Below are 20,284 nucleotides of genomic sequence, written 5' to 3'. Positions count from 1 at the left end.
ATGGAGATAGTGGCTCTACATATGTTGCAGAGATGTTTGCAGTATGTGGAGGAGTTGACATAATGGATGAGATAGTTGTTGATGATCTTGGTGGATGGCTACTAGGATGGTATGTTGTCGAGGACGACAACAATTTCATGTGGAAGAGGATGTAACAACCTGCGTTCTCCCGATCCGTGCGATGAGTGGTTCATCCCTCGGGTGCGTGTTTTGGTTAGAAGTGCGAGCTCTTTTGAAGTGTGCAATGTGTTATGCGCATATGTGAGAGGGCGAGCTATGTTTATATGGTGTGGAGCATGTGTTAACATGTATGGAGACCAACCTACATTAGTGAGGAAGCCGACGATGCATTTGAAGATTTTGCGATGGTGGGGCGTTGGGCGAGTCGGCTGGGCAGCCAGACTTCGCCCTATGCTTGGATATATATTGTGGAGCGTTTGCTCTCATTTGACATCACCTTATTCGCTCAAACGCATTCGCTCAATAAGGTAGTGCGCAGTTCTAGTGTGCAAGTCTAAGGGAAGGCGCAGATTTAGTATGCGCCCATTCTTGGGCAGGTGTGCACGGTGAAGCGCGGTTGTGGGTGAAGGTGCGGGCAGGAGCGCCCGACGGTTGGGTGAGGGCGTGCACGGGTGTGTGGCGCCCGACGGTTTTGTGCGACGACTTGGCGCGGGTGTCTTGGCGACTCGGGTGAGCGCCCGCCCGGTGTGCAAGTGTGCACGGTGACTTGGTGAAGTGTTGAGATTGTGAATGGAGGTGTGTCTCGGGTAGAGGCGCCCGTGTGTGGCGACTTGGAGGCACGCCCGAGTTGGGCAAACAACACGATCGTGCGACGAGGTGAACGAAGGGTTGGAGAGTCATGCGGCGACCGTGCGGAGGTGCCGACGAGCTGGGCAACCGAGTTTGTCGAAGTTGGAAATTTGGCTAAGTATAAATTTGGGGGTTTCCCAAGGACTTAGTCTGTACTTTGTAAAAGTGGAAAAATTGTATAATATATTGATTCGGGCATACTCATATTGTATCGAGGTGAATGGAACATTGTATCGACAATTAGTGGGAAGTTTGAATTATCTCACTACCACTAGCCCAGACATTTCTTATGTAATAAGCATACTTAGTCAATCATGGATAAGCCTCATGAAAACTGTTGGATAGCTGAAAAAAGGGTCCTTCAATATTTAAAGGGAACTATCAATTTTGGTTTTAAATATACTAATGCTTGTAATGTTGAATTGACAGGTCATTCTGATTCTGACTGGGATGGAAATCTAGATGATAAGAAATCCACCACTGGATATGTCTTCGATATAGGATCAAGCGCTGTATGATGGAGCAGTAAGAAACAGGCAACAGTTTCCTTGTCATCAACTGACACAGAGTATAAAGCATTATGTAGTTCCACCTGTGAAGCTATATGGATCAGAGGAGTACTTGAAGATGTTGGTGAAGGTCAACAAGAACCTACAGTGATCAAATGTGATAATCAAAGCACCATCAAATTGGGGAACAATCCTGTATGTCATGCAAGGCCAAAGCATATAGACACACAATATCATTTTGTAAGAGAAAAGGTCCAATCACAAGAAATTGTCTTAATATATTGTAATACAAATGAGAATGTAGGTGACATGTTCATTAAGCCTCTTGGGAAGGGAAAATTTGAGTTTTGTAGAAATAAGTTATGCGTTGTAGAAAATCCAGATTAAGTTTTAAGCCTAGATGAAACTTAGACCAAATCCAGATTATGTTGTAAGCCTAGATGAGACTTAGACCACCAAGCATGTCAATTAAAAATACCATTGTGTCATATGTATTGTGCTAGAGTGTATTTTGTGTGTTCATCATATGGTTGGAAATAATGGGGAGTGTTGGAAACATTAATTCCAACCACCAAACACATTTAATGCACAGTCTAATTTCTTCTTGAAAATTCATGAGGAAGTTTCAAGAGTTAGATAGCTCCATGAAGAAGCCAACGTCATGGACTATAGAAACTTCTCCTCAGTGTATAAAGTCCTCTTGGGCAATCGAATGAGTAAGTTTTCGAATTGTTTGTGTTCAGTTCTGGTTTTGTGTCTGCGTTCTCTGATTGATGCATCCTGAGGTTAAGTCAATTACGGATTCCCGAATTCATAACAAGTGGACATCGATGTTGAAGTATAACAACCATGATAGTTGATGGGGTCCTTCCTCCTCGCAGTCGGATCCGGCTGTTGCTTGAACGTCGACGCCGTTGTCCTTACACACCAATACACTTCACATCTCCATTAAATGCTACTCCCTCTTACGGCATCCGCATGTGACTGCATGGTCCACAATAATTAGCACAAGAAGCGGCTCGGAATAGTATCTAAGCAAAACATAGAGAACAAAACAATCAGAACACTGCGAGGACGAGATAACATGACGGCTAGAACCGCCTTGTTCGAGACGGGCCCCCGGCGTCTACATCGCCAAGATTGTCATTTTGAATCATGTTAAGGCCTGTTCCGAGGTCAAATTCGCAGCCTGCGAGTGCTGCGGGCTAGTAGAGGAGTGGACGCCGCCTTATATAGCCCATGTGCAGAAACAGTTCTATGGGAAATGGGTATGCGGGCTGTGCGGCGAAGCTGTGAAGGACGAGCTCTGCAGATCGGATTGGCTAATTGGTAAAATAAACATATTTAGGTTAAACAAAATACCATTTGGGGGTTAAACAAAATACCATTTGGGAATTAGTATGTTAGTAAAGGGCATTCATATATCTTAATAATGAAGATTTTACATACATGAAGTGATAGGCTTTAGAGTTTGAGACTATTTTATAGTGTTAAATGAAATTTTTTTAATGGAAAATGACAACGAAGCAAAATTATTTTAACAATTATAAATTGGATATTAAGTAAGAGAAGAATTAAACAAATAGATTCTATTGTTGTTTAATTCTAATAGACTTGAAATTTAAATTTTTTTAATTAAAAAATAAAATAAATTAGAGTTAGAGTAAGAGGAAAAAATTTAATTAAACAAAAAAAAATTATAAAAATTTAAATTAAATAAATGAAGTAAAAAAAATATAATTCATTAATGTCATTTGTCAATTAGCATAATTATAATAATAAACAGGTTAATATAGGATGATGGGTTTCATTTTCCAATTTTTAGAACTAAAGACATTAATTAATATGTCAATTGTTTTATTAATATAGTTACATTATCATATTAGTGGAATTCTACACATAACTTAATGTAAGTTATTAAATTATAAATATATTAAAAAAATAAATAAATTAATAAAGCATTACAAATTAAAACCACACATTTCAAAAAAAATATTTACAATTTTAATAAGAGACCATTTAGAAATTATATAAATCCGTTATTGTATATTTATAGAAAGGATCATTTAAATTAATTTTATTTGGACAAAAACTATATGTTATGATTCTTTTACATTTCTTTCAAAGCAATGTAATTAGTTCTAATATAACCATATAAATTAAATGGTTGACAAAAGTAAATAAACATCAAAACACTTAACTTTTAATATATCTCACATGGCCAAAATTACAAAAAAACAATAACAATAACAATAAATTAAATTATAATTTTACTTTAAATTATTAAGTTTATTATTAATTATTAATAAATATATATACATTTCATGTAACATTTATTCTAAATTCACCATGGAAATTCTTAACTTAAAAATAAACTTTCTTACAATATCTTAACTTATCAATATTAATGTTCAAAAAACTCATTTGGCATTCCATATATATAACATTTATTTTATTCAATTGAAAAGAAAAAAATAGAACTATATTTAAAATAAATCTCAACTATTTATATTGACTATAATTAAAACTGTTTTGTAATACATCATCTGCAGCGTGGAATTTGGTATTAAGAGCCTTCCTGATAAAACTAAGGATACGATTAGGCAAGATTGTGTCGTGGCCCTTAGGAAGGAAAAACCGCCGCGAAGTAATATCAGCAAAGCTGATTTTGAGGCTCTAAAAACCTTAAACCAGAATCACGATATTGTCGTCCTAAAAGCCGATAAAGGTGGAGCAGCAGTGATCCTTAACAAGGATGATTACCAATCCAAGATGTTGGATCATCTTAACAATAGTGGAAGTTACAAAAAGCTTTCCAAGAATCCTTTAAAGAAGGTTTCAAGGGCAGTTGCTCTTGCTATCAAGTCCTGTAATTTTACTGATTCTTTTTCTCAGAAGCTCATAGAAAGCAACCCCATCACCCCTAGGATCTATGGCTTGCCAAAGATCCACAAAGATGGGGTTCCCTTAAGACCTATTGTCAATACCATCGGTGGTCCTACTTACCTTCTTGCAAAATTCCTTGCCTTAAAGCTTAGACCATTGGTTGGTTGCACAGAGTCCTTTGTCAAAGACTCTGCGTCGTTTGTTGATGATCTTAAGAAGGTGAAGCTTGACCCCGATGATATTCTGGTTAGTTTCGACGTGGTCTCCCTTTATACTTGTATTCCCATCAATGAGGCCATGGAGGTTATCAATAGGCTCACTGACCCAGATACCGCTTGGTTAGTTGAGTTGTGTCTTACTTCCACTTTTTTTAGCTTCGAAGGAGAGTTCTATGAGCAAACTTGTGGGGTGGCCATGGGCTCCCCCCTATCCCCGGTCGTCGCAAATCTTTTTATGGAAGATTTCGAGTCCAGAGCTTTGTCCTCAGCTCGTCTCTTACCAAAGATTTGGAAGATATTTGTAGATGACACTGGTGTCGTTTGGTCTCATGGTCATGATGAGTTGGATCTCTTCTTCCGTCATCTCAATGAACAATCCTTCGCCATTAAGTTCACTATGGAAAAGGAAGTCAACGGTTGCCTTCCCTTCCTTGATGTTCTCATCTCTAAGAATATTGATGGTTCCTTCTCCCACCAGGTTTTTTGAAAAAAGACTCATACCGATCAATATCTCCATGCCAGCTCTCATCATTTCCCTGCTCAGAAGTTAGGCGTTCTCAACACACTAGCTACTCGTGCATTAAGAATCTCTGATGAGAAAAGCTTAACCAAGGAGAAGGCTCATCTCCTGGATGTCTTCGTTAAAAATGGTTACAATAGACACCTAGGTTAGAAAGCCTTCCTCAAGGCCCTAAAGGAGCACTCTGTCCAAAAAGATCCTAAAGACCGGATCCTGGGGGTACACCTCCCCTACATCCAAGGAACTACTGATAGGATCACCAGGATTCTTAAGAAGCATAATATTCCCTCGACCTTTAGGCTTCTTAACACCATCCATAGCTTGCTTAGATCTGTTAAAGATCCTGTCGACCCTAAAGACATGAAAGGGGTCTATGTCATTCCCTGTTCCTGTGGGGCCCCATACATTGGTGAAACTGGTCGCTCGATTAATCAAAGGATTAGTGAGCACGTGCCAGACTTGACGCATGGTAGGGCCAAGTCCTCAACCCTTGCTGAGCATGCTGAGATGACTAAACATCAAGTCTTTATCGAAGAGGCTCAAGTTTTCGCAAGAGTGGCGCAATTTCACCATCGTAAATTGAGGGAAGCCCTTGAGATCGAGAAAATACCTTTGAATCTCAATAGGGATGACGGCTGGAAGATTAGTAGGTGTTGGATCCCAACCCTTTTACCTTAGCCTCTTCTTCGCCTGACCCCTCTCGGTTTGTTTAGCTGGTCGTTGTTTTCTCTTGATATCTTTGGTTTAGTAATAATAATATCACTCTTTTAATTATTCACCCTAGACCTGGATTTTTAATAATTAACTATTGCAATTTTATTCATTTCACTCATATATTAAAAAGAAAAAAATAAAAAAATAAAAAAATAAAAATAAAAATAAAAATAATAATAAATAGATAAAATATATATATATATATATATATATAATAAAAAAATAAAATAAAATAATTTATTTTACCCTAGACTAATATTATTAATTGGTAATTAATATTATAATATTAGCTTGGAGTTAATCTTATAATATTACTAAAGGTTATCACAATAATATTACTATTGATAACAGTGTTTTAATAACTTGATGTAAAAAAAATGAAAATAAATAAATAAATAAATAAAATAAAAAAATTTACCCTAGTCTATTATTGATAATAATATTCATATTATATTAATATAGTAATATTAGCTTGAAGTTGATATAATAATATTACTGTAAATAAATAGATAAATAAATAATATATATATATATATATATATATATATATATATATATATATAACCGTTAAGGGTCTTTTTAACCGTTGCACGTTCATATAGCCGTTGAAGGACCTGCATGCTCTATTTAACGGATCGCTCAGATTTGTTCATCAACTTGTCCTGACGATGAACCACACTAGTTGGTTCGAAACACATCGACAAATGATCCTTTATGTGATTTTGCTGAAATCATTCTCACAATCAGGTTAAATCTCTACCATTTTATTTATTAGTTAATACAATTATATAAATCAAATAATAAGTAAATATTTATAAACATATATTTATAATAAGCATCAAAATACTTATTTTATTGTACATTTTAAATATAAAAAAAAACACTCATAATAATTAACTAAATTATAATTTTATTGAATTAATAAATTTAATTAAAAATACAAAAATATTGTTATTTTATAAATAATTATAAATCTTTAATTTCTAGATACTATTAAAACTAGCACAACCACATTTACCAATGTGATTGATAAATGTCGGCGTTTATGAAATATATATACAACCACATTTTCCAATGTGGTTGATATATGCCGATAAGCTTATATCAACCACATTAATAATTATTATGGATATTTTTCTAAACACCAACTATTTTTATAAACTCCTAATATATATTAATTAATAATAAGAATAGCTCATAATAATATTAGATTATCATTATATTATTAAAATAATATAATAATATAAAATTATAAAAATAATAATAACCATTATGCTGTATTATTATAATAATAATAAAATATATTTATTATTATATTATTACATTAATAATATTATGTTATATAATAATAATAATATCTGATTATAATATTATAATAATATTATGTATGATAATTAATAACTATATAAATAATAACAACTATATTCTTATATATTTATGATTAGTATATTAATATTATTATAATAATATAAACTCATAATATTATTATTATTATTATTATTATTATTCTTAGGGTTTAATATTTTTAATATTTATTTTAGGGTTTGTATACATTGGATTTGTAATATTAGTCCCTTTTTTTTATTATTACTCAAGGGATTAATACTAAAATCCCAAGGGATTATGAACCAATGGGAATAATATTAAACAAAAAGGACTAATATTATAAACCCAAGGAACTAATAAACCCAACTGTTTAATATTATAAACCTAAGGAATTAGTAAACCCAACGGATAAATATTAAAAACCTAAGGTATCAAGAAGCATGAGGAATTGATATTACAAACACAAGAGATTAATAAAGATGACCATGACTGATATTATAAACCCAAAGGATTAATACTAAAACCCCAAGGGATTATCAACCCAAGGAAATAATATTAAACCCAAGGGACTAATATTGTAAACCCTAATATAAATATTAGAAAGACTAAAATAAACATGGTTTATTTTCATGGTGAGATAATCCTTGTCACAATATGACATTCAAACATGGTTGACCATGGTTGTCTATGATTGAAAATGGTTGACCATGATCGATATTATAAACCTAAGGGAATAATAAACCCAAGGGATTGATATTATAAACCCCAAGGAATAATAAAACTAAGGGATTAATACGAAATCCCCAAGGGATTATGAAACCAAGGGAATAATATTAAACACATGACTAATATTATAAACCCAACATTGTTAAACCAAAATATAAACACTACAAACACTAAAATAAACATGGTTTATTTTGATGGTGAGACAATGGTTGTCACAATGCGACATTCAAACATAGTTGACCATGGTCTGCTATGATTGACAATGGTTGACCATGATTGATATTCTAAACCCAAAGAAATAATAAAATGAAGGGGTTAATACTAAAACCCCAAGGGATTATGAATCGAAGGGAATAATATTAAACCCATGGGACTAATATTATAAACCCAACATTGGTAAACCCAAATATCAATACTACAAACACTAAAATAAACATAGTTTATTTTAATGGTTAGACAATCCTTGTCACAATGCGACATTCAAACATGGTTGACCATGTTTGGCTACGATTTATATCATAAACCTAAGGGAAAAAAACCCAAAGTTTTGATATTATAAACCCAAATGAATAATAAACTCAAGGGATTAATACTAAAACCCCAAGGGACTATGAACCCAGGGGAATAATATTAAGCCTAAGGGACTAATATTATAAACCAAAAATTTGTAAACCCAAATATAAATATTACAGACACTAAAATAAACATGGTTTATTTTCATGGTGAGACAATCTTTGTCAAAATGTGACATTCAACCAAGAGACTAATATTATAAACCCAACATTGGTAAACCCAAATATAAATACTACAAATACTAAAATAAACATGGTTTATTTTGACGGTGAGACAATTCTTGTCACAATGCGACATTCAACCATGGTTGATGATGTTTGGCTATGATTGACAATGGTTTACCATGATTGATATTATAAACCCAAGGGATTGATATTATAAACCCAAATGAATAATAAACCCAAGGGATTAATACTAAAACCCAAGAGATTATGAACCCAAGGGAATAATATTAAACCCATGGGACTAATATTATAAACCGAACATTGGTAAACCCAAATATCAATACTACAAACACTAAAATAAACATAATTTATTTTAATGGTGAGACAATCCTTGTCACAATGCGACATTCAAACATGGTTGACCATGTTTGGATACGATTTATATTATAAACCTAAGGGAATAAAAAACCCAAAGTTTTGATATTATAAACCCAAATGAATAATAAACCCAATGGATTAATACTAAAACCCCAAGGGATTATGAACCCAAGGAAATAATATTAAGCCCAGGGGACTAATATTATAAACCTAATATTCGTCAACCCAAATATAAATATTACAAACACTAAAATAAACATGGTTTATTTTCATGGCGAGACAATCTTTGTCAAAATGTGACATTCAACAATGGGACTAATATTATAAACCCAACATTGGTAAACCAAAATATAAATACTACAAACACTAAAATAAACATGGTTTATTTTGATGGTGAGACAATTCTTGTCACAATGCGACATTCAACCATGGTTGACCATGTTTGGCTATGATTGACAATGGTTTACAATGATTGATATTATAAACCAAAGGGAATAATTAAACCCAATGGATTGATATTATAAACCCAAATGAATAATAAGCCCAAGGGATTAATACTAAAACCCAAGGGATTATGAACCCAAGGGAATAATATTAAACCCAAGGGACTAATATTATAAACCCAACATTCGTAAAACCAAATATAAATATTGCAAAGTCTAAAATAAACATGATTTATTTCATGGTGAGACAATCCTTGTCACAATGTGACATTCAACCACGGCTGACCATGATTGATATTATAAACCTAAGGTAATAATAAACCTAAGGGATTGATATTAAGACCCAAATGAATAATAAACCCAAGGGATTAATACTAAAACCCCAAGGGAATATGAACCCAAGGGAATAATATTAAACCCAAAGGACTAATATTATAGACTCAACAATCGTAAACCCAAATTTAAATATTACAAAGACCAAAATAAACATGATTTATTTTCATGGTGAGACAATATTTGTCAAAATGGGACATTCAACCATGGGACTAATATGGTAAACCCAAATATAAATATTACAAACACTAAAATAAACATGGTTTATTTTCATGGTGAGACAATCTTTGTCAAAATGCAACATTCAACCATGGGACTAATATTATAAACCCAAATATAAATACTACAAACACTAAAATAAACATGATTTATTTTGATGGTGAGACAATCCTTGTCACAATGCAAGATTCAACCATGGTTGACCATGATTGATATTATAAACCTAAGGGAATAATAAACCCAAGGGATTGATATTATAAACCCAAAGGAATAATAAAACTAAGGGATTAATACTAAAACCCCAAGGGATTATGAACCAAAGGGAATAATATTAAACCCATGGGACTAATATTATAAACCCAATATTGATAAACCCAAATATAAATACTACAAACACTAAAATAAACATGGTTTATTTTGATGGTGATACAATCCTTGTCACAATGCAACATTCAAACATGGTTGACCATGTTTGGCTATGATTGACAATGATTGACCATGATTGATATTATGAACCTAAGGGAATATTAAACCCAACTTATTTACATTATAAACATAAACGAATAATAAACGCAAGGGATTAATACTAAAACTCCGAGGGATTATGAACCCAAGGGAATAATATTAAGCCTAAGGGACTAACATTATAAACCCAACATTTGTAAATCCAAATATAAATATTACAAAGACTAAAATAAACATGATTTATTCATGGTGAGACAAACCTTGTGACAATGTGACATTCAACCATGGTTGACCATGATTGATATTATAAACATGAGGTAATAATAAACCCAAGGGATTAATACTAAAACCCAAGGGATTATGAACCCAAGGGAATAATATTAAACCCAAGGGACTAATATTATAAACCCAACATTCGTAAACCCAAATATAAATATTACAAACACTAAAATAAACATCATTTATTTTCATGGTGAGACAATCCTTGTCACAATGTGACATCCAAGAATGGCTGACCATGGTTGGATATTATTGACAATGGTTTACCATGATCGATATTATAAACCTAAGGGAATAATAAGCCCAAGGGATTAATATGAGAAACCCAAATGAATAATAAAACGAAGGGATTGATACTAAAACCTCAAGGGATTATGAACCCAAGGGAATAATATTAAACCCAAGGGACTAATATTATAAACCCAACGTATATAAACCCTAAGACAAATATTATAAACATTGAAATAAACATGATGGACCATCATTGATTTTCATATTGAGACAATCTTTATCACAATTCCATGTTGGACCATGGTCGACATCATAATAAACCATGTTTTACTGGGGAATAATAAACTCAAGCGATTGATATCATAAACCCAAGGGATTAATACTAAAACCCCAAGAGATTGTGAACCAAAAGGAATACTATTAAACAAAGGGGACTAATAATATAAACCCAAGGGATTGATATAATAAACACAAAGGAATAATAAACCCAAGGGATTATTATTTATTTTCATGGTGAGACAATTCTTTCCACAATGTGACATTCAAGCATGGTTGACCATGGTTGGCTATGAGTGACAATGGTTTACCATGATCGATATTATAAACCGAAGGGATTAATACTAAAACCCCAAGGGATTATGAACCCAAGGGACTAATATTATAAACCCAACATATATAAACCCTAAGACAAATATTATAAACATTAAAATAAACATGATCGACCATCATTGATTTTCATATTGAGACAATCCTTCTCATAATTCCGTGTTGGACCATGGTTGACATTATAATAGTCCATGTTTGCCTTAGGAACAATAAACCCAAGTGATTGATATTATAAACCCAAGGGATTAATACTAAAAACCCAAGGGATTATGAACCTAAGAGAATATTATTAAACAAAATGGACTAATAATTTAAACCCAAGGGATTGATATAATAAACCCAAGGGATTAACACTAAAACCTCAAGGGATTATGAACCCAAGGAATTATTAATATTAAAAATTTGAAGAACAAAGAAACCCAATAATTTGATATTATAAACCATTGGGAATTAATAAACCCAAGGGAAAAATATTAGAAACCAAAGGGATAAAAAATGGTAAGGGATCAATATTAAAAACATAAGGGATTAATAGGAATTAATTTTTTAAACCAAATGGATTGATCAACACACGTGACTATGAATATTATAAACCTAATGGATCAATAAACCTTAAGGATTGTTAATATTATGAAAGCAACACGTTAATAAATTGAAGGGATAAACATTGTAAATGTAAGGGATTAATATTAAACATTAGCACTATTATTTAAACCTTAATATTGGGAATCAACAAAACAAAGGGAATAAATGATAAACCGATGGAATTATTAATATTACAAACTTAAAGAACAAATAAACTTAATAATTTAATATTATAAACCCAAGTAAATAGTAAACCGAACCTAAGCCCTAAATCCATGGCATCAATATTATAAACATAAATAACGCTATAACGCAAAACAATAATAAAAAATATAAACCAAAACTAATATAAAAACCACATTGCAAACCATAAATTATTAAAACATGATAAATCATCATTACATTAATAATAACAAATTTATATCACTACATTATAAACAATAAATAGAATTTAAGCCATAGATACAATGATATCAATACATGAATGTATTAATAGTATAAATCTCAAGAATATTGATATAAACACCTATAACATGAAATCCCAACAATAATATTATAAATGTAAACAATATTTTCATTTATGAAAAACGCGAACAAAGTGGAGGGATCCACACAAAAGGCCACAACAATTAGAAATGCAAGAGAAAGATATAAAATGGTAATACTGCCATTGGAGCAAAGCAACATAAATGAGAAAAACACATCTAAATTGCACACATTGGATTTAAAGAAGAACAACATAATAGGACATTTTAAGACCAGAGATATACAATTTTGTATATAAAAAAACATTAGTGTTTAAAATAATCAATTTAACCAACATTGCAACCATAGAAAGAACATTGAGTCTTAACATATATTTTTTGTTTTCTTTACATCAAATAATTCCACTACAAAATTGAAGTTCAAACAATGTTTCAAAAGTCATCTATGGAGCGGCCTCTTCCAAAACACAACCAGACCGATGACAAAAGCAACACCAATTCAAATCAATAGGATAATGATCACGATACTTAACACTTTCCAACCAATTCCTTCTTGTTCTCCTCCCAGACTCCCTCTGGTGCACATGTTTCAAGTATTTTACATGTGTTTTTGTTTGATCTAGCTCACGAATATGATCATCAATAAATGCAGGATGGAACCCATGTTTTCTATCAAACTTGTTCCGAAGATAGGAAAGAAAGCTTATAGCTCCAGCAATATTGCGTATTGTTTTGGAATAATAGATGACATCATTATTGTCCATATTTGCATTTGAAAGACACAAAAACAAAATCAAAATCAATAAAGACATGCACAAATAAATAAGCACACACGAATATATATATAAAACATAACACCCCATTTTTATTTATGTTAAAAAACTTAATGTTATAGTGTTACATGAAAAAAAACAATCTAGTGTTACATGAACCAAATGATATAAAAATTTCTACAAATATAAGCCTCATTTCAAAATACAATAGAAAAAACTGTGGAAATAGAATAAAACCGTGGCCAATATTCAAAAAATGAATATTGGGCATGGTGATGGCCAATATTCAAAACCTCCATTTTTCATTTCATGATGTAATATGAATCCACAATATTAATATCAATATGAACGAGTTATAGAAATTATTTGGAATGATTGGTTCATATAACTCATTGTTTATGTTTGAATGGTTTGTTGCAAAGAAAAGAGCAATATGCACTTAAAAAAATAAATAATTAAAATGAACAACTTGAAAAATGATGTAAACAACTTTATCAAATATTACTATGAATATTATGAATTTATTAATCTAATAAATATATGAAAATGATTATTATATTAAAATTAAATCAAGAGGATAATAAAAGCAATTCAAAAAACATACTATAAAGAATGTCACAATGTTATTAGTTGTATTTCATAATGATATGGACTTTAATTGCTCCTCTTCCTTCTTCCTAATTGTAACATATGCACTATCTTTCATCTTGGCATAACATTGAAAAGAAAAAGGCAATGCAATGCATAAACCATCTATTGATTTCACTCTTGATATCATTGTGAAGGTAAGGCCTTGCTGCTCTTTATTCCCAATATCAACTGATGCTTGTTCTAAAGTCAATCCTTGTGACTTGTGGATTGTAAGAGCCCATGCCATCTTCAAAGGAATTTGTTTTCGATTTCCTCTTATCACTAGGGTGATAGGGACAATGTTTGGATTCCATGCATCAAATGGAACACCAACATACTTATCAAAAACAATAGTTTTGAACATTGGAAGTTGAGGTGGCTTACAGGTAGGCAAACACAATATATCCTTAACATAACCAAGTGCACCATTCAGCAAGCCATCTTCAACCCATAAATTACATATCAACATAACACGCTAACCACAACACAACAAAAATTCATGGTCCAATTGATCATCATCAACACCACTGATTTCTGAACGCCTTGAATGATCAACAACACATCGTGCAATTGGAGAATTTAATGATTTTAACATATGCCTATTATGGAAGGAGACCAAATTATTTGTTGGAAACATGTGAACTACTGCATTAAATAAATCTCTTTCTCTAGGATGCAACCTCATATCAGCCCGTGACATAAGAAACTCCCAATCTTCAAGAATAGGTTCTACATTTCTTATGTTATTGAGGAATCTACGAAAACAAGATTGTTTCTCATTATTCCCTTGTTGGCAAAAGATTGTGTCAAGAGTGACAACAATGTTGAATTTGTTCCACAAGACATTCCCTGTTGTATTACCTGCATACAAAGGCTTATCTCTCACAGGAGGTAGTTGGCCAAGGTCACCCACAAGGATGATGGATCTGCCACCAAAAGGACAATTCCTTTTCTCTGGAAATGCTTCTCGTAATCGAGCATCTATTTTCATAAATAACCTTGATCCTAGAAATCTCATTTCATCAATCAATATATCTCTAACATGTCGCATCTCTTCTTGGAATACTGCAAGTGACTGCCCCTATAGTGGTTGCATATCTTTAATTGGGATTTTTAGAGCTGAGTGTATTGTTTTTGCATTTATATTCAAAGCAGTTATTCCTGTTGGAGCAAGAAGAAGCAAAGGGCTTCTTCCATTACTTGACGAATTAGAAAGAGCTTAAAAAATACAATGGATAAGGAAAGACTTCCCAGTGTCCGCAGTGCCTTGAATAGTCATAAGAAGAGCTTCATGAATCTCATATTCAGCAAAGTGCATTAAGACAATTTCAAAAGCAAGTCATTGTTTTTCCAACAAAGAATCTGGAGATGCAAATGTTATGTTTGGAAGGTCAACAATATCACCCCTTGATTTTGCATTCCTTATAAAATTAATAGCTTCTTTTGCAACATAATCAGAAATAGCTGTACTTTCCCAGTCAAAGGATATATTAAAGTCCCTTCGACCAAGGGTGTGAAGATCATAAACATTCACATCATTTGGTGGAATCAAGCGAGAGAAAATTTGCCATTCTTGAAAATCATCTTCAAGATTCATTTCCTGGTTAGAAAAATCACCATCTTCTTCATCTTCAATATTGTCTATAATTGATGGTTGTCGATCAAATGCCATGATCAATATAAAAAATTCCTCCAATTTTCAATAATAATTTCAGCTGAAAGGCCAATTTCTGCAGGAATGTCACGACATGGCTTGTACAAGAGAAATTATGTCCAACAAAAGGTTTCAAACTCCTCTGAAGCCTCACCAAGAATATAATAAAACCGTGGTCAAACCCGAACAATAGCATGAACATCTCTAGGCTTCCATGGATATTGTTTACGCTTGCTATGAAATGTCTAAGATCTTGTTGTTTCTATCAAAGATAGATGTTCAAGGAAAAAGGTATCTTTTGATAATGTTGAACAAAAGTATTCTTAGATGAACATTGCAAGCCATCCCTTGAGATTTTCCTAAAAACCTTTCTTCCAACATTTAAGGAAACAAATTTCCGACTACAAACAACAAGAGGTAGCTTAAGAAACATATGGCATGTTTCTTGTGCTCCAATGTCACGGTCAACAATTGTTTCTACAAGAAACTTTCTATATGCACATAAAGCATGATCCTCAGAGCCAATAGAATTTGAAATTCTAGTTAACATATCATGATAACTTTCAGACATTTTTTCTACTTTTGATGCATACTTAGCAATGTATTTCAACAAAGCATAGCGAGAAAGCACTGGCTGGCAATCAACATTTGCACGCCACATTGTTAGAAGGTCAATGTTATGTACATTAAGCATGTCATCATTTCTTGCTGGCTCATATTTTTTTCTTCCTTGATCATCTATGAACAATCTTGATTCATCACATGGAGCATTGTACCGACATGTTAGAATAGTGCCCTTTTTGCGCAAACAAGAATCTATAGTACACTTTGTGTTCCTTTGGACACAGTTTAACAATTCTTCGTAATCATTATGAGGATTAGAAGAGAAAATCTAACCAGTATTCAATAGGCAAGGGTCATCATTGAGGCTTCGTGGAACCATTATGTTGCGACGTTGTATGTCACGCGGATTCCATGCAGTTACATATTTTTCGAAGAATATCTTTGCAAGTTGTACATCAGAACTATTTGACCAATCAAGTATTTCCATGTCAGGCGTGCCTTATAACCATAGGAAAGCATGGATATGTGTTGAACCTCTATGTTGCCACTCATATCTTAAAAAAATGAAGATATAGTTACTAAAAACAATATAAATAGAATCATAATAAAAGTTGAAAAAGTATAGAAAAAATTGAACACAAACCTGTACCAGAAGTCTTTAGCTTTAAGATATTTTTGGATAACTTCCTCTTGAAAAGTATTGAATCGGTGGTGCATAAATGTCGCAACAATATGAGGGTACTGGATAACATTCTCAATTTTCATACAATGCTCATTTGAAGAACAAGAATGTGAATGTATGGGCATGAGTTTATGCAACTCTAGCTACTTTGTGTCAGTTGCACTCAAAGTAAAAAATAAAGATGGACATACTAACTGAGTAATCATGTCCGTCAATTCAGATCGACACTTAGTCCATTATGCCCCTATACCTCTTAGAGAAGAATCAAACCGCATAAGATGCTCAGCCAACTTATTATCTCGTAAATCAGATAGTTGGTGACACAACTCTTCAATTGTTGTAGGCGAGTTATCATGTAAATGTTTCTTTACAAAAACTACAACAGTTACTTGGCTCCGATGTCGCATTATCATGTTTAATAGGTAATATTGAAAGCAAGGATGGCTTCCAAATCTCTTATCATAGTACCTAAGAAGATGTAATGCATACTCATGAAGTTCAACACTACAAATACGTGGTTTCAACCAATCAGCATCACCAGTGGGGAACAATGTTGGGAATGCCATATCTAATAACCCATTTGTATTATATTCATTCACTGGAGAGGTTCTAATACGGGGCCAATCCATGTCTTGAACATTTGAAGAATAAACATTATCAAGAAATGCTCTAATTTCTTCCACTTCTCTTCATTTGTTTGGTAGGCGAGCCAAAAAAGAACAAGGATGAGAAGGAAAATGCTCAGCAGGAAACCCTTCATCATTAGTTTCATTGATCTCAGATTCTTCAATATCACAATCAACAAATTTAAGCCTAGAGGAGACATTTGTTGATCTTTCGAGAAAAGCATTCACTGAATCATAATCAATTATAACATCTCAATAATATTGATCATTTTGGATTTTGAAAAGAAATGCAGCCATCACTCGAGATATTTTGACATAACATTCATAATATTTAGACCGAATGGCATGTCTCCTCACGATTAGAAAGTCAATATATTCAACATTTCGGGGAAGGCTTTGTACAATTGTAGAAATATCTTGAGGAAAGCTAATTGTATGACCACTATACTTATATTGCCCACCTCGAGCATGTGTCACTTGAGAAATAGGATTTGCACGTGCTATTAGCATTTCTTCAACTTGAGTAAGAACTTTTAAAATATGAGGTTGCTCACCAGGATCCATGTTATTATATCGACAAAAACGATGGGCTCCTCTTTCACTCTTACATCGTCTGCAAACAGGTCCTTTAGAATGTCTCACAACATGGATTTCGGGATATGATTCTTCGCAAATGTGGCACATTTGGACAACTGACAAGCTATCTATATTTGCTCGAAATCTCTTATGCAATGCAATCATGTTTTCATCAAAATGAATATCATATCTACTAGCCAAACCATGTTGAAAACCATTTGGAAGAGTAAAATTTCTTCTAACATGTACTTCATCTTCAAGAACATGAGATTCCCTTCATAAATTTGAAGCATGTGGAATGGATCTATGAAAATGTATTTCCAAAATTATGGTGTGAATTTCGCGAACCTGAGAAGATGTAAAGGTCTCTTTGTCATAAAAGAATTTAAAATTTAATTTCCAACTAATTATAAATGAAAAAAAATGAAAAAGAATCAAATGCATTCAAAATTTACATTTGTATCTTCATGTGGATGAGGGTTATGAAATGGTTACTCTTGGATTCTAACATCAATGGATGGAACATTTTGGGATGTACCTTCTATGCCTCTATTCAAATGAGTTGTTTCCTGTTTCAAAAAAATAAAATACGTTATAAAACTAGATGTCCAAAAAATAAATATTCAAAATTTGAAACTAAATCAAATACATTGAACATCTACATTAGTTTTACAATTTGATGTCTTGGATTCCAATTCATTGACCTAATGAGATGAGATCATGGTTTCTCCATAAAATGTTAGAAAATACAATTTCCAGGCAACTGTAAATGAAAAAATGAGAAAAATATCAAATGCACTCAACATTTACATTTGTTTGGTGATGTGGATGAACTCTATGAGATGGTTCCTCTTGACTTCTAAGATCAGTAGATGGAACAACTGCAAAGTTAATTTTTATGCCTCTATTGAAATGACTTGTGTCCCGTTCAAAGAAAATAAGATACGCCATAAAATTCAATGCCCAAGTAACTACAAATTTAAAAAATGAAAAGAAAATCAAAAACATTGAAAATTTACATTAGTCTGGAAATTTGATCGCCGAGGAGAATGCACAAGAAGGTTATGACATGCTTCATCTTCACTTTGGGAGTTAATTTCTAGACCTCTATTAAAACAAGTTGTATCTTATTCGAAGAGATTAATATAACATAAGTTCTGTAAACAAAACTTTGTAAATATAGGAATGTAACAAAAAAAAACTATTGCAGCGAAAATCAAAATATCATTGTGTTACCTCCATTGTTCCACACGAAATGCTATCAGGGATGACTGATTCTCTTGGTGGGACCACATTACTTTCAGAAGTGAGATTTGAAGATCCGATGTTTCGAGCAACTCGATCCAAATTATCAAACAAATGGCCAAGTAAACTATCATCCAAATCATCACACAAAATGTCATCATTACCTCCACCATGGATGTTTTGCAACCTTTGGCCATCAAAACATGCAATTGGACACACGGAAGGGTTAGGGTGGACATTTGCATCCACATTATCGATATGGTGTTCTTCCCGATTGCAAGATGTCTCCCAATGTTATGAACATTTTCAAGAGAGCATCGAACAACAAGATTATGCTAACAAGGAGCATATCCTGATAATGAACTATCAATAGGAAATGTTCTTTCCATTATATCATCCATAGTGTGATACTTGCGAGGAATTATAAAATCATTTTCTAGAGTGCCTTCACTCATTTTTGTATTATATGTAGCTCTCCTATGCGCATTTATGGCATCCTTATTTGGTTTATATCGTAAACGATGACTTTCATTAGACCTCTCACGTGACTTTGGTGACAAATTTCGTTTTCTTGTATGCTTGCTTGTGCCTTCAGATGATATGTCTACAATGAATAATAAATTATTCATTATGGAATCATAAACATGGAACATAACAAATATCTAATATAAACAAACAAAAAAGAATGAAAAAGGCACAAGTTTTTTTTTGGAAATCGTAAAAAACATAAAAAGTGTATATGTTATTTTTTCCAACCATATAAACTTATCAAAATGTATAAGCTTTTTCCAAATGGCTAAAAACAAAAACAAAAATTTCAAAATGGAAAAAAACAGAAATGAAGTCTTCCAAATGGCTTAAACAAAAAAGTCTAAATTTCCATGTATCATATTAGAATCAAAATGAAACCCATACTATTGGGACACAATACTCTAAGAATTATATGAATTGGAAGTATATCTAAAAATTTGGAACTATATACTATCAAAATATAAATGTAAATATTAAAATGAACATAAACATATAACATTGTTTGAGAATCAACAACAAAAACCAATACATAT

General features: G+C 32.6%; 1 protein-coding gene across 1 annotated transcript in view; it reads left to right on the top strand.

The window, feature by feature from the left end:
• Nucleotides 1-2,168: 2,168 nt before the first annotated feature.
• Nucleotides 2,169-20,284, top strand: part of LOC149254429 (uncharacterized) — a 45,725-nt gene continuing 27,609 nt past the window's right edge. Inside the window, exons 1-2 of the mRNA XM_089454778.1 lie at nucleotides 2,169-2,295; nucleotides 2,415-2,535. Coding sequence (XP_089310904.1) covers nucleotides 2,169-2,295; nucleotides 2,415-2,535 — 248 coding nt within the window. The remainder of the gene's footprint in view (nucleotides 2,296-2,414; nucleotides 2,536-20,284) is intronic.

Source organism: Pinus tabuliformis, chromosome 7, assembly GCF_031772625.1.
Source record: "Pinus tabuliformis cultivar Carrire ecotype Pingquan chromosome 7, CPIR1, whole genome shotgun sequence".
NCBI classification, from domain to species: Eukaryota; Viridiplantae; Streptophyta; class Pinopsida; order Pinales; family Pinaceae; genus Pinus; species Pinus tabuliformis.
This window is presented reverse-complemented; position numbering and strand designations above follow the sequence as displayed.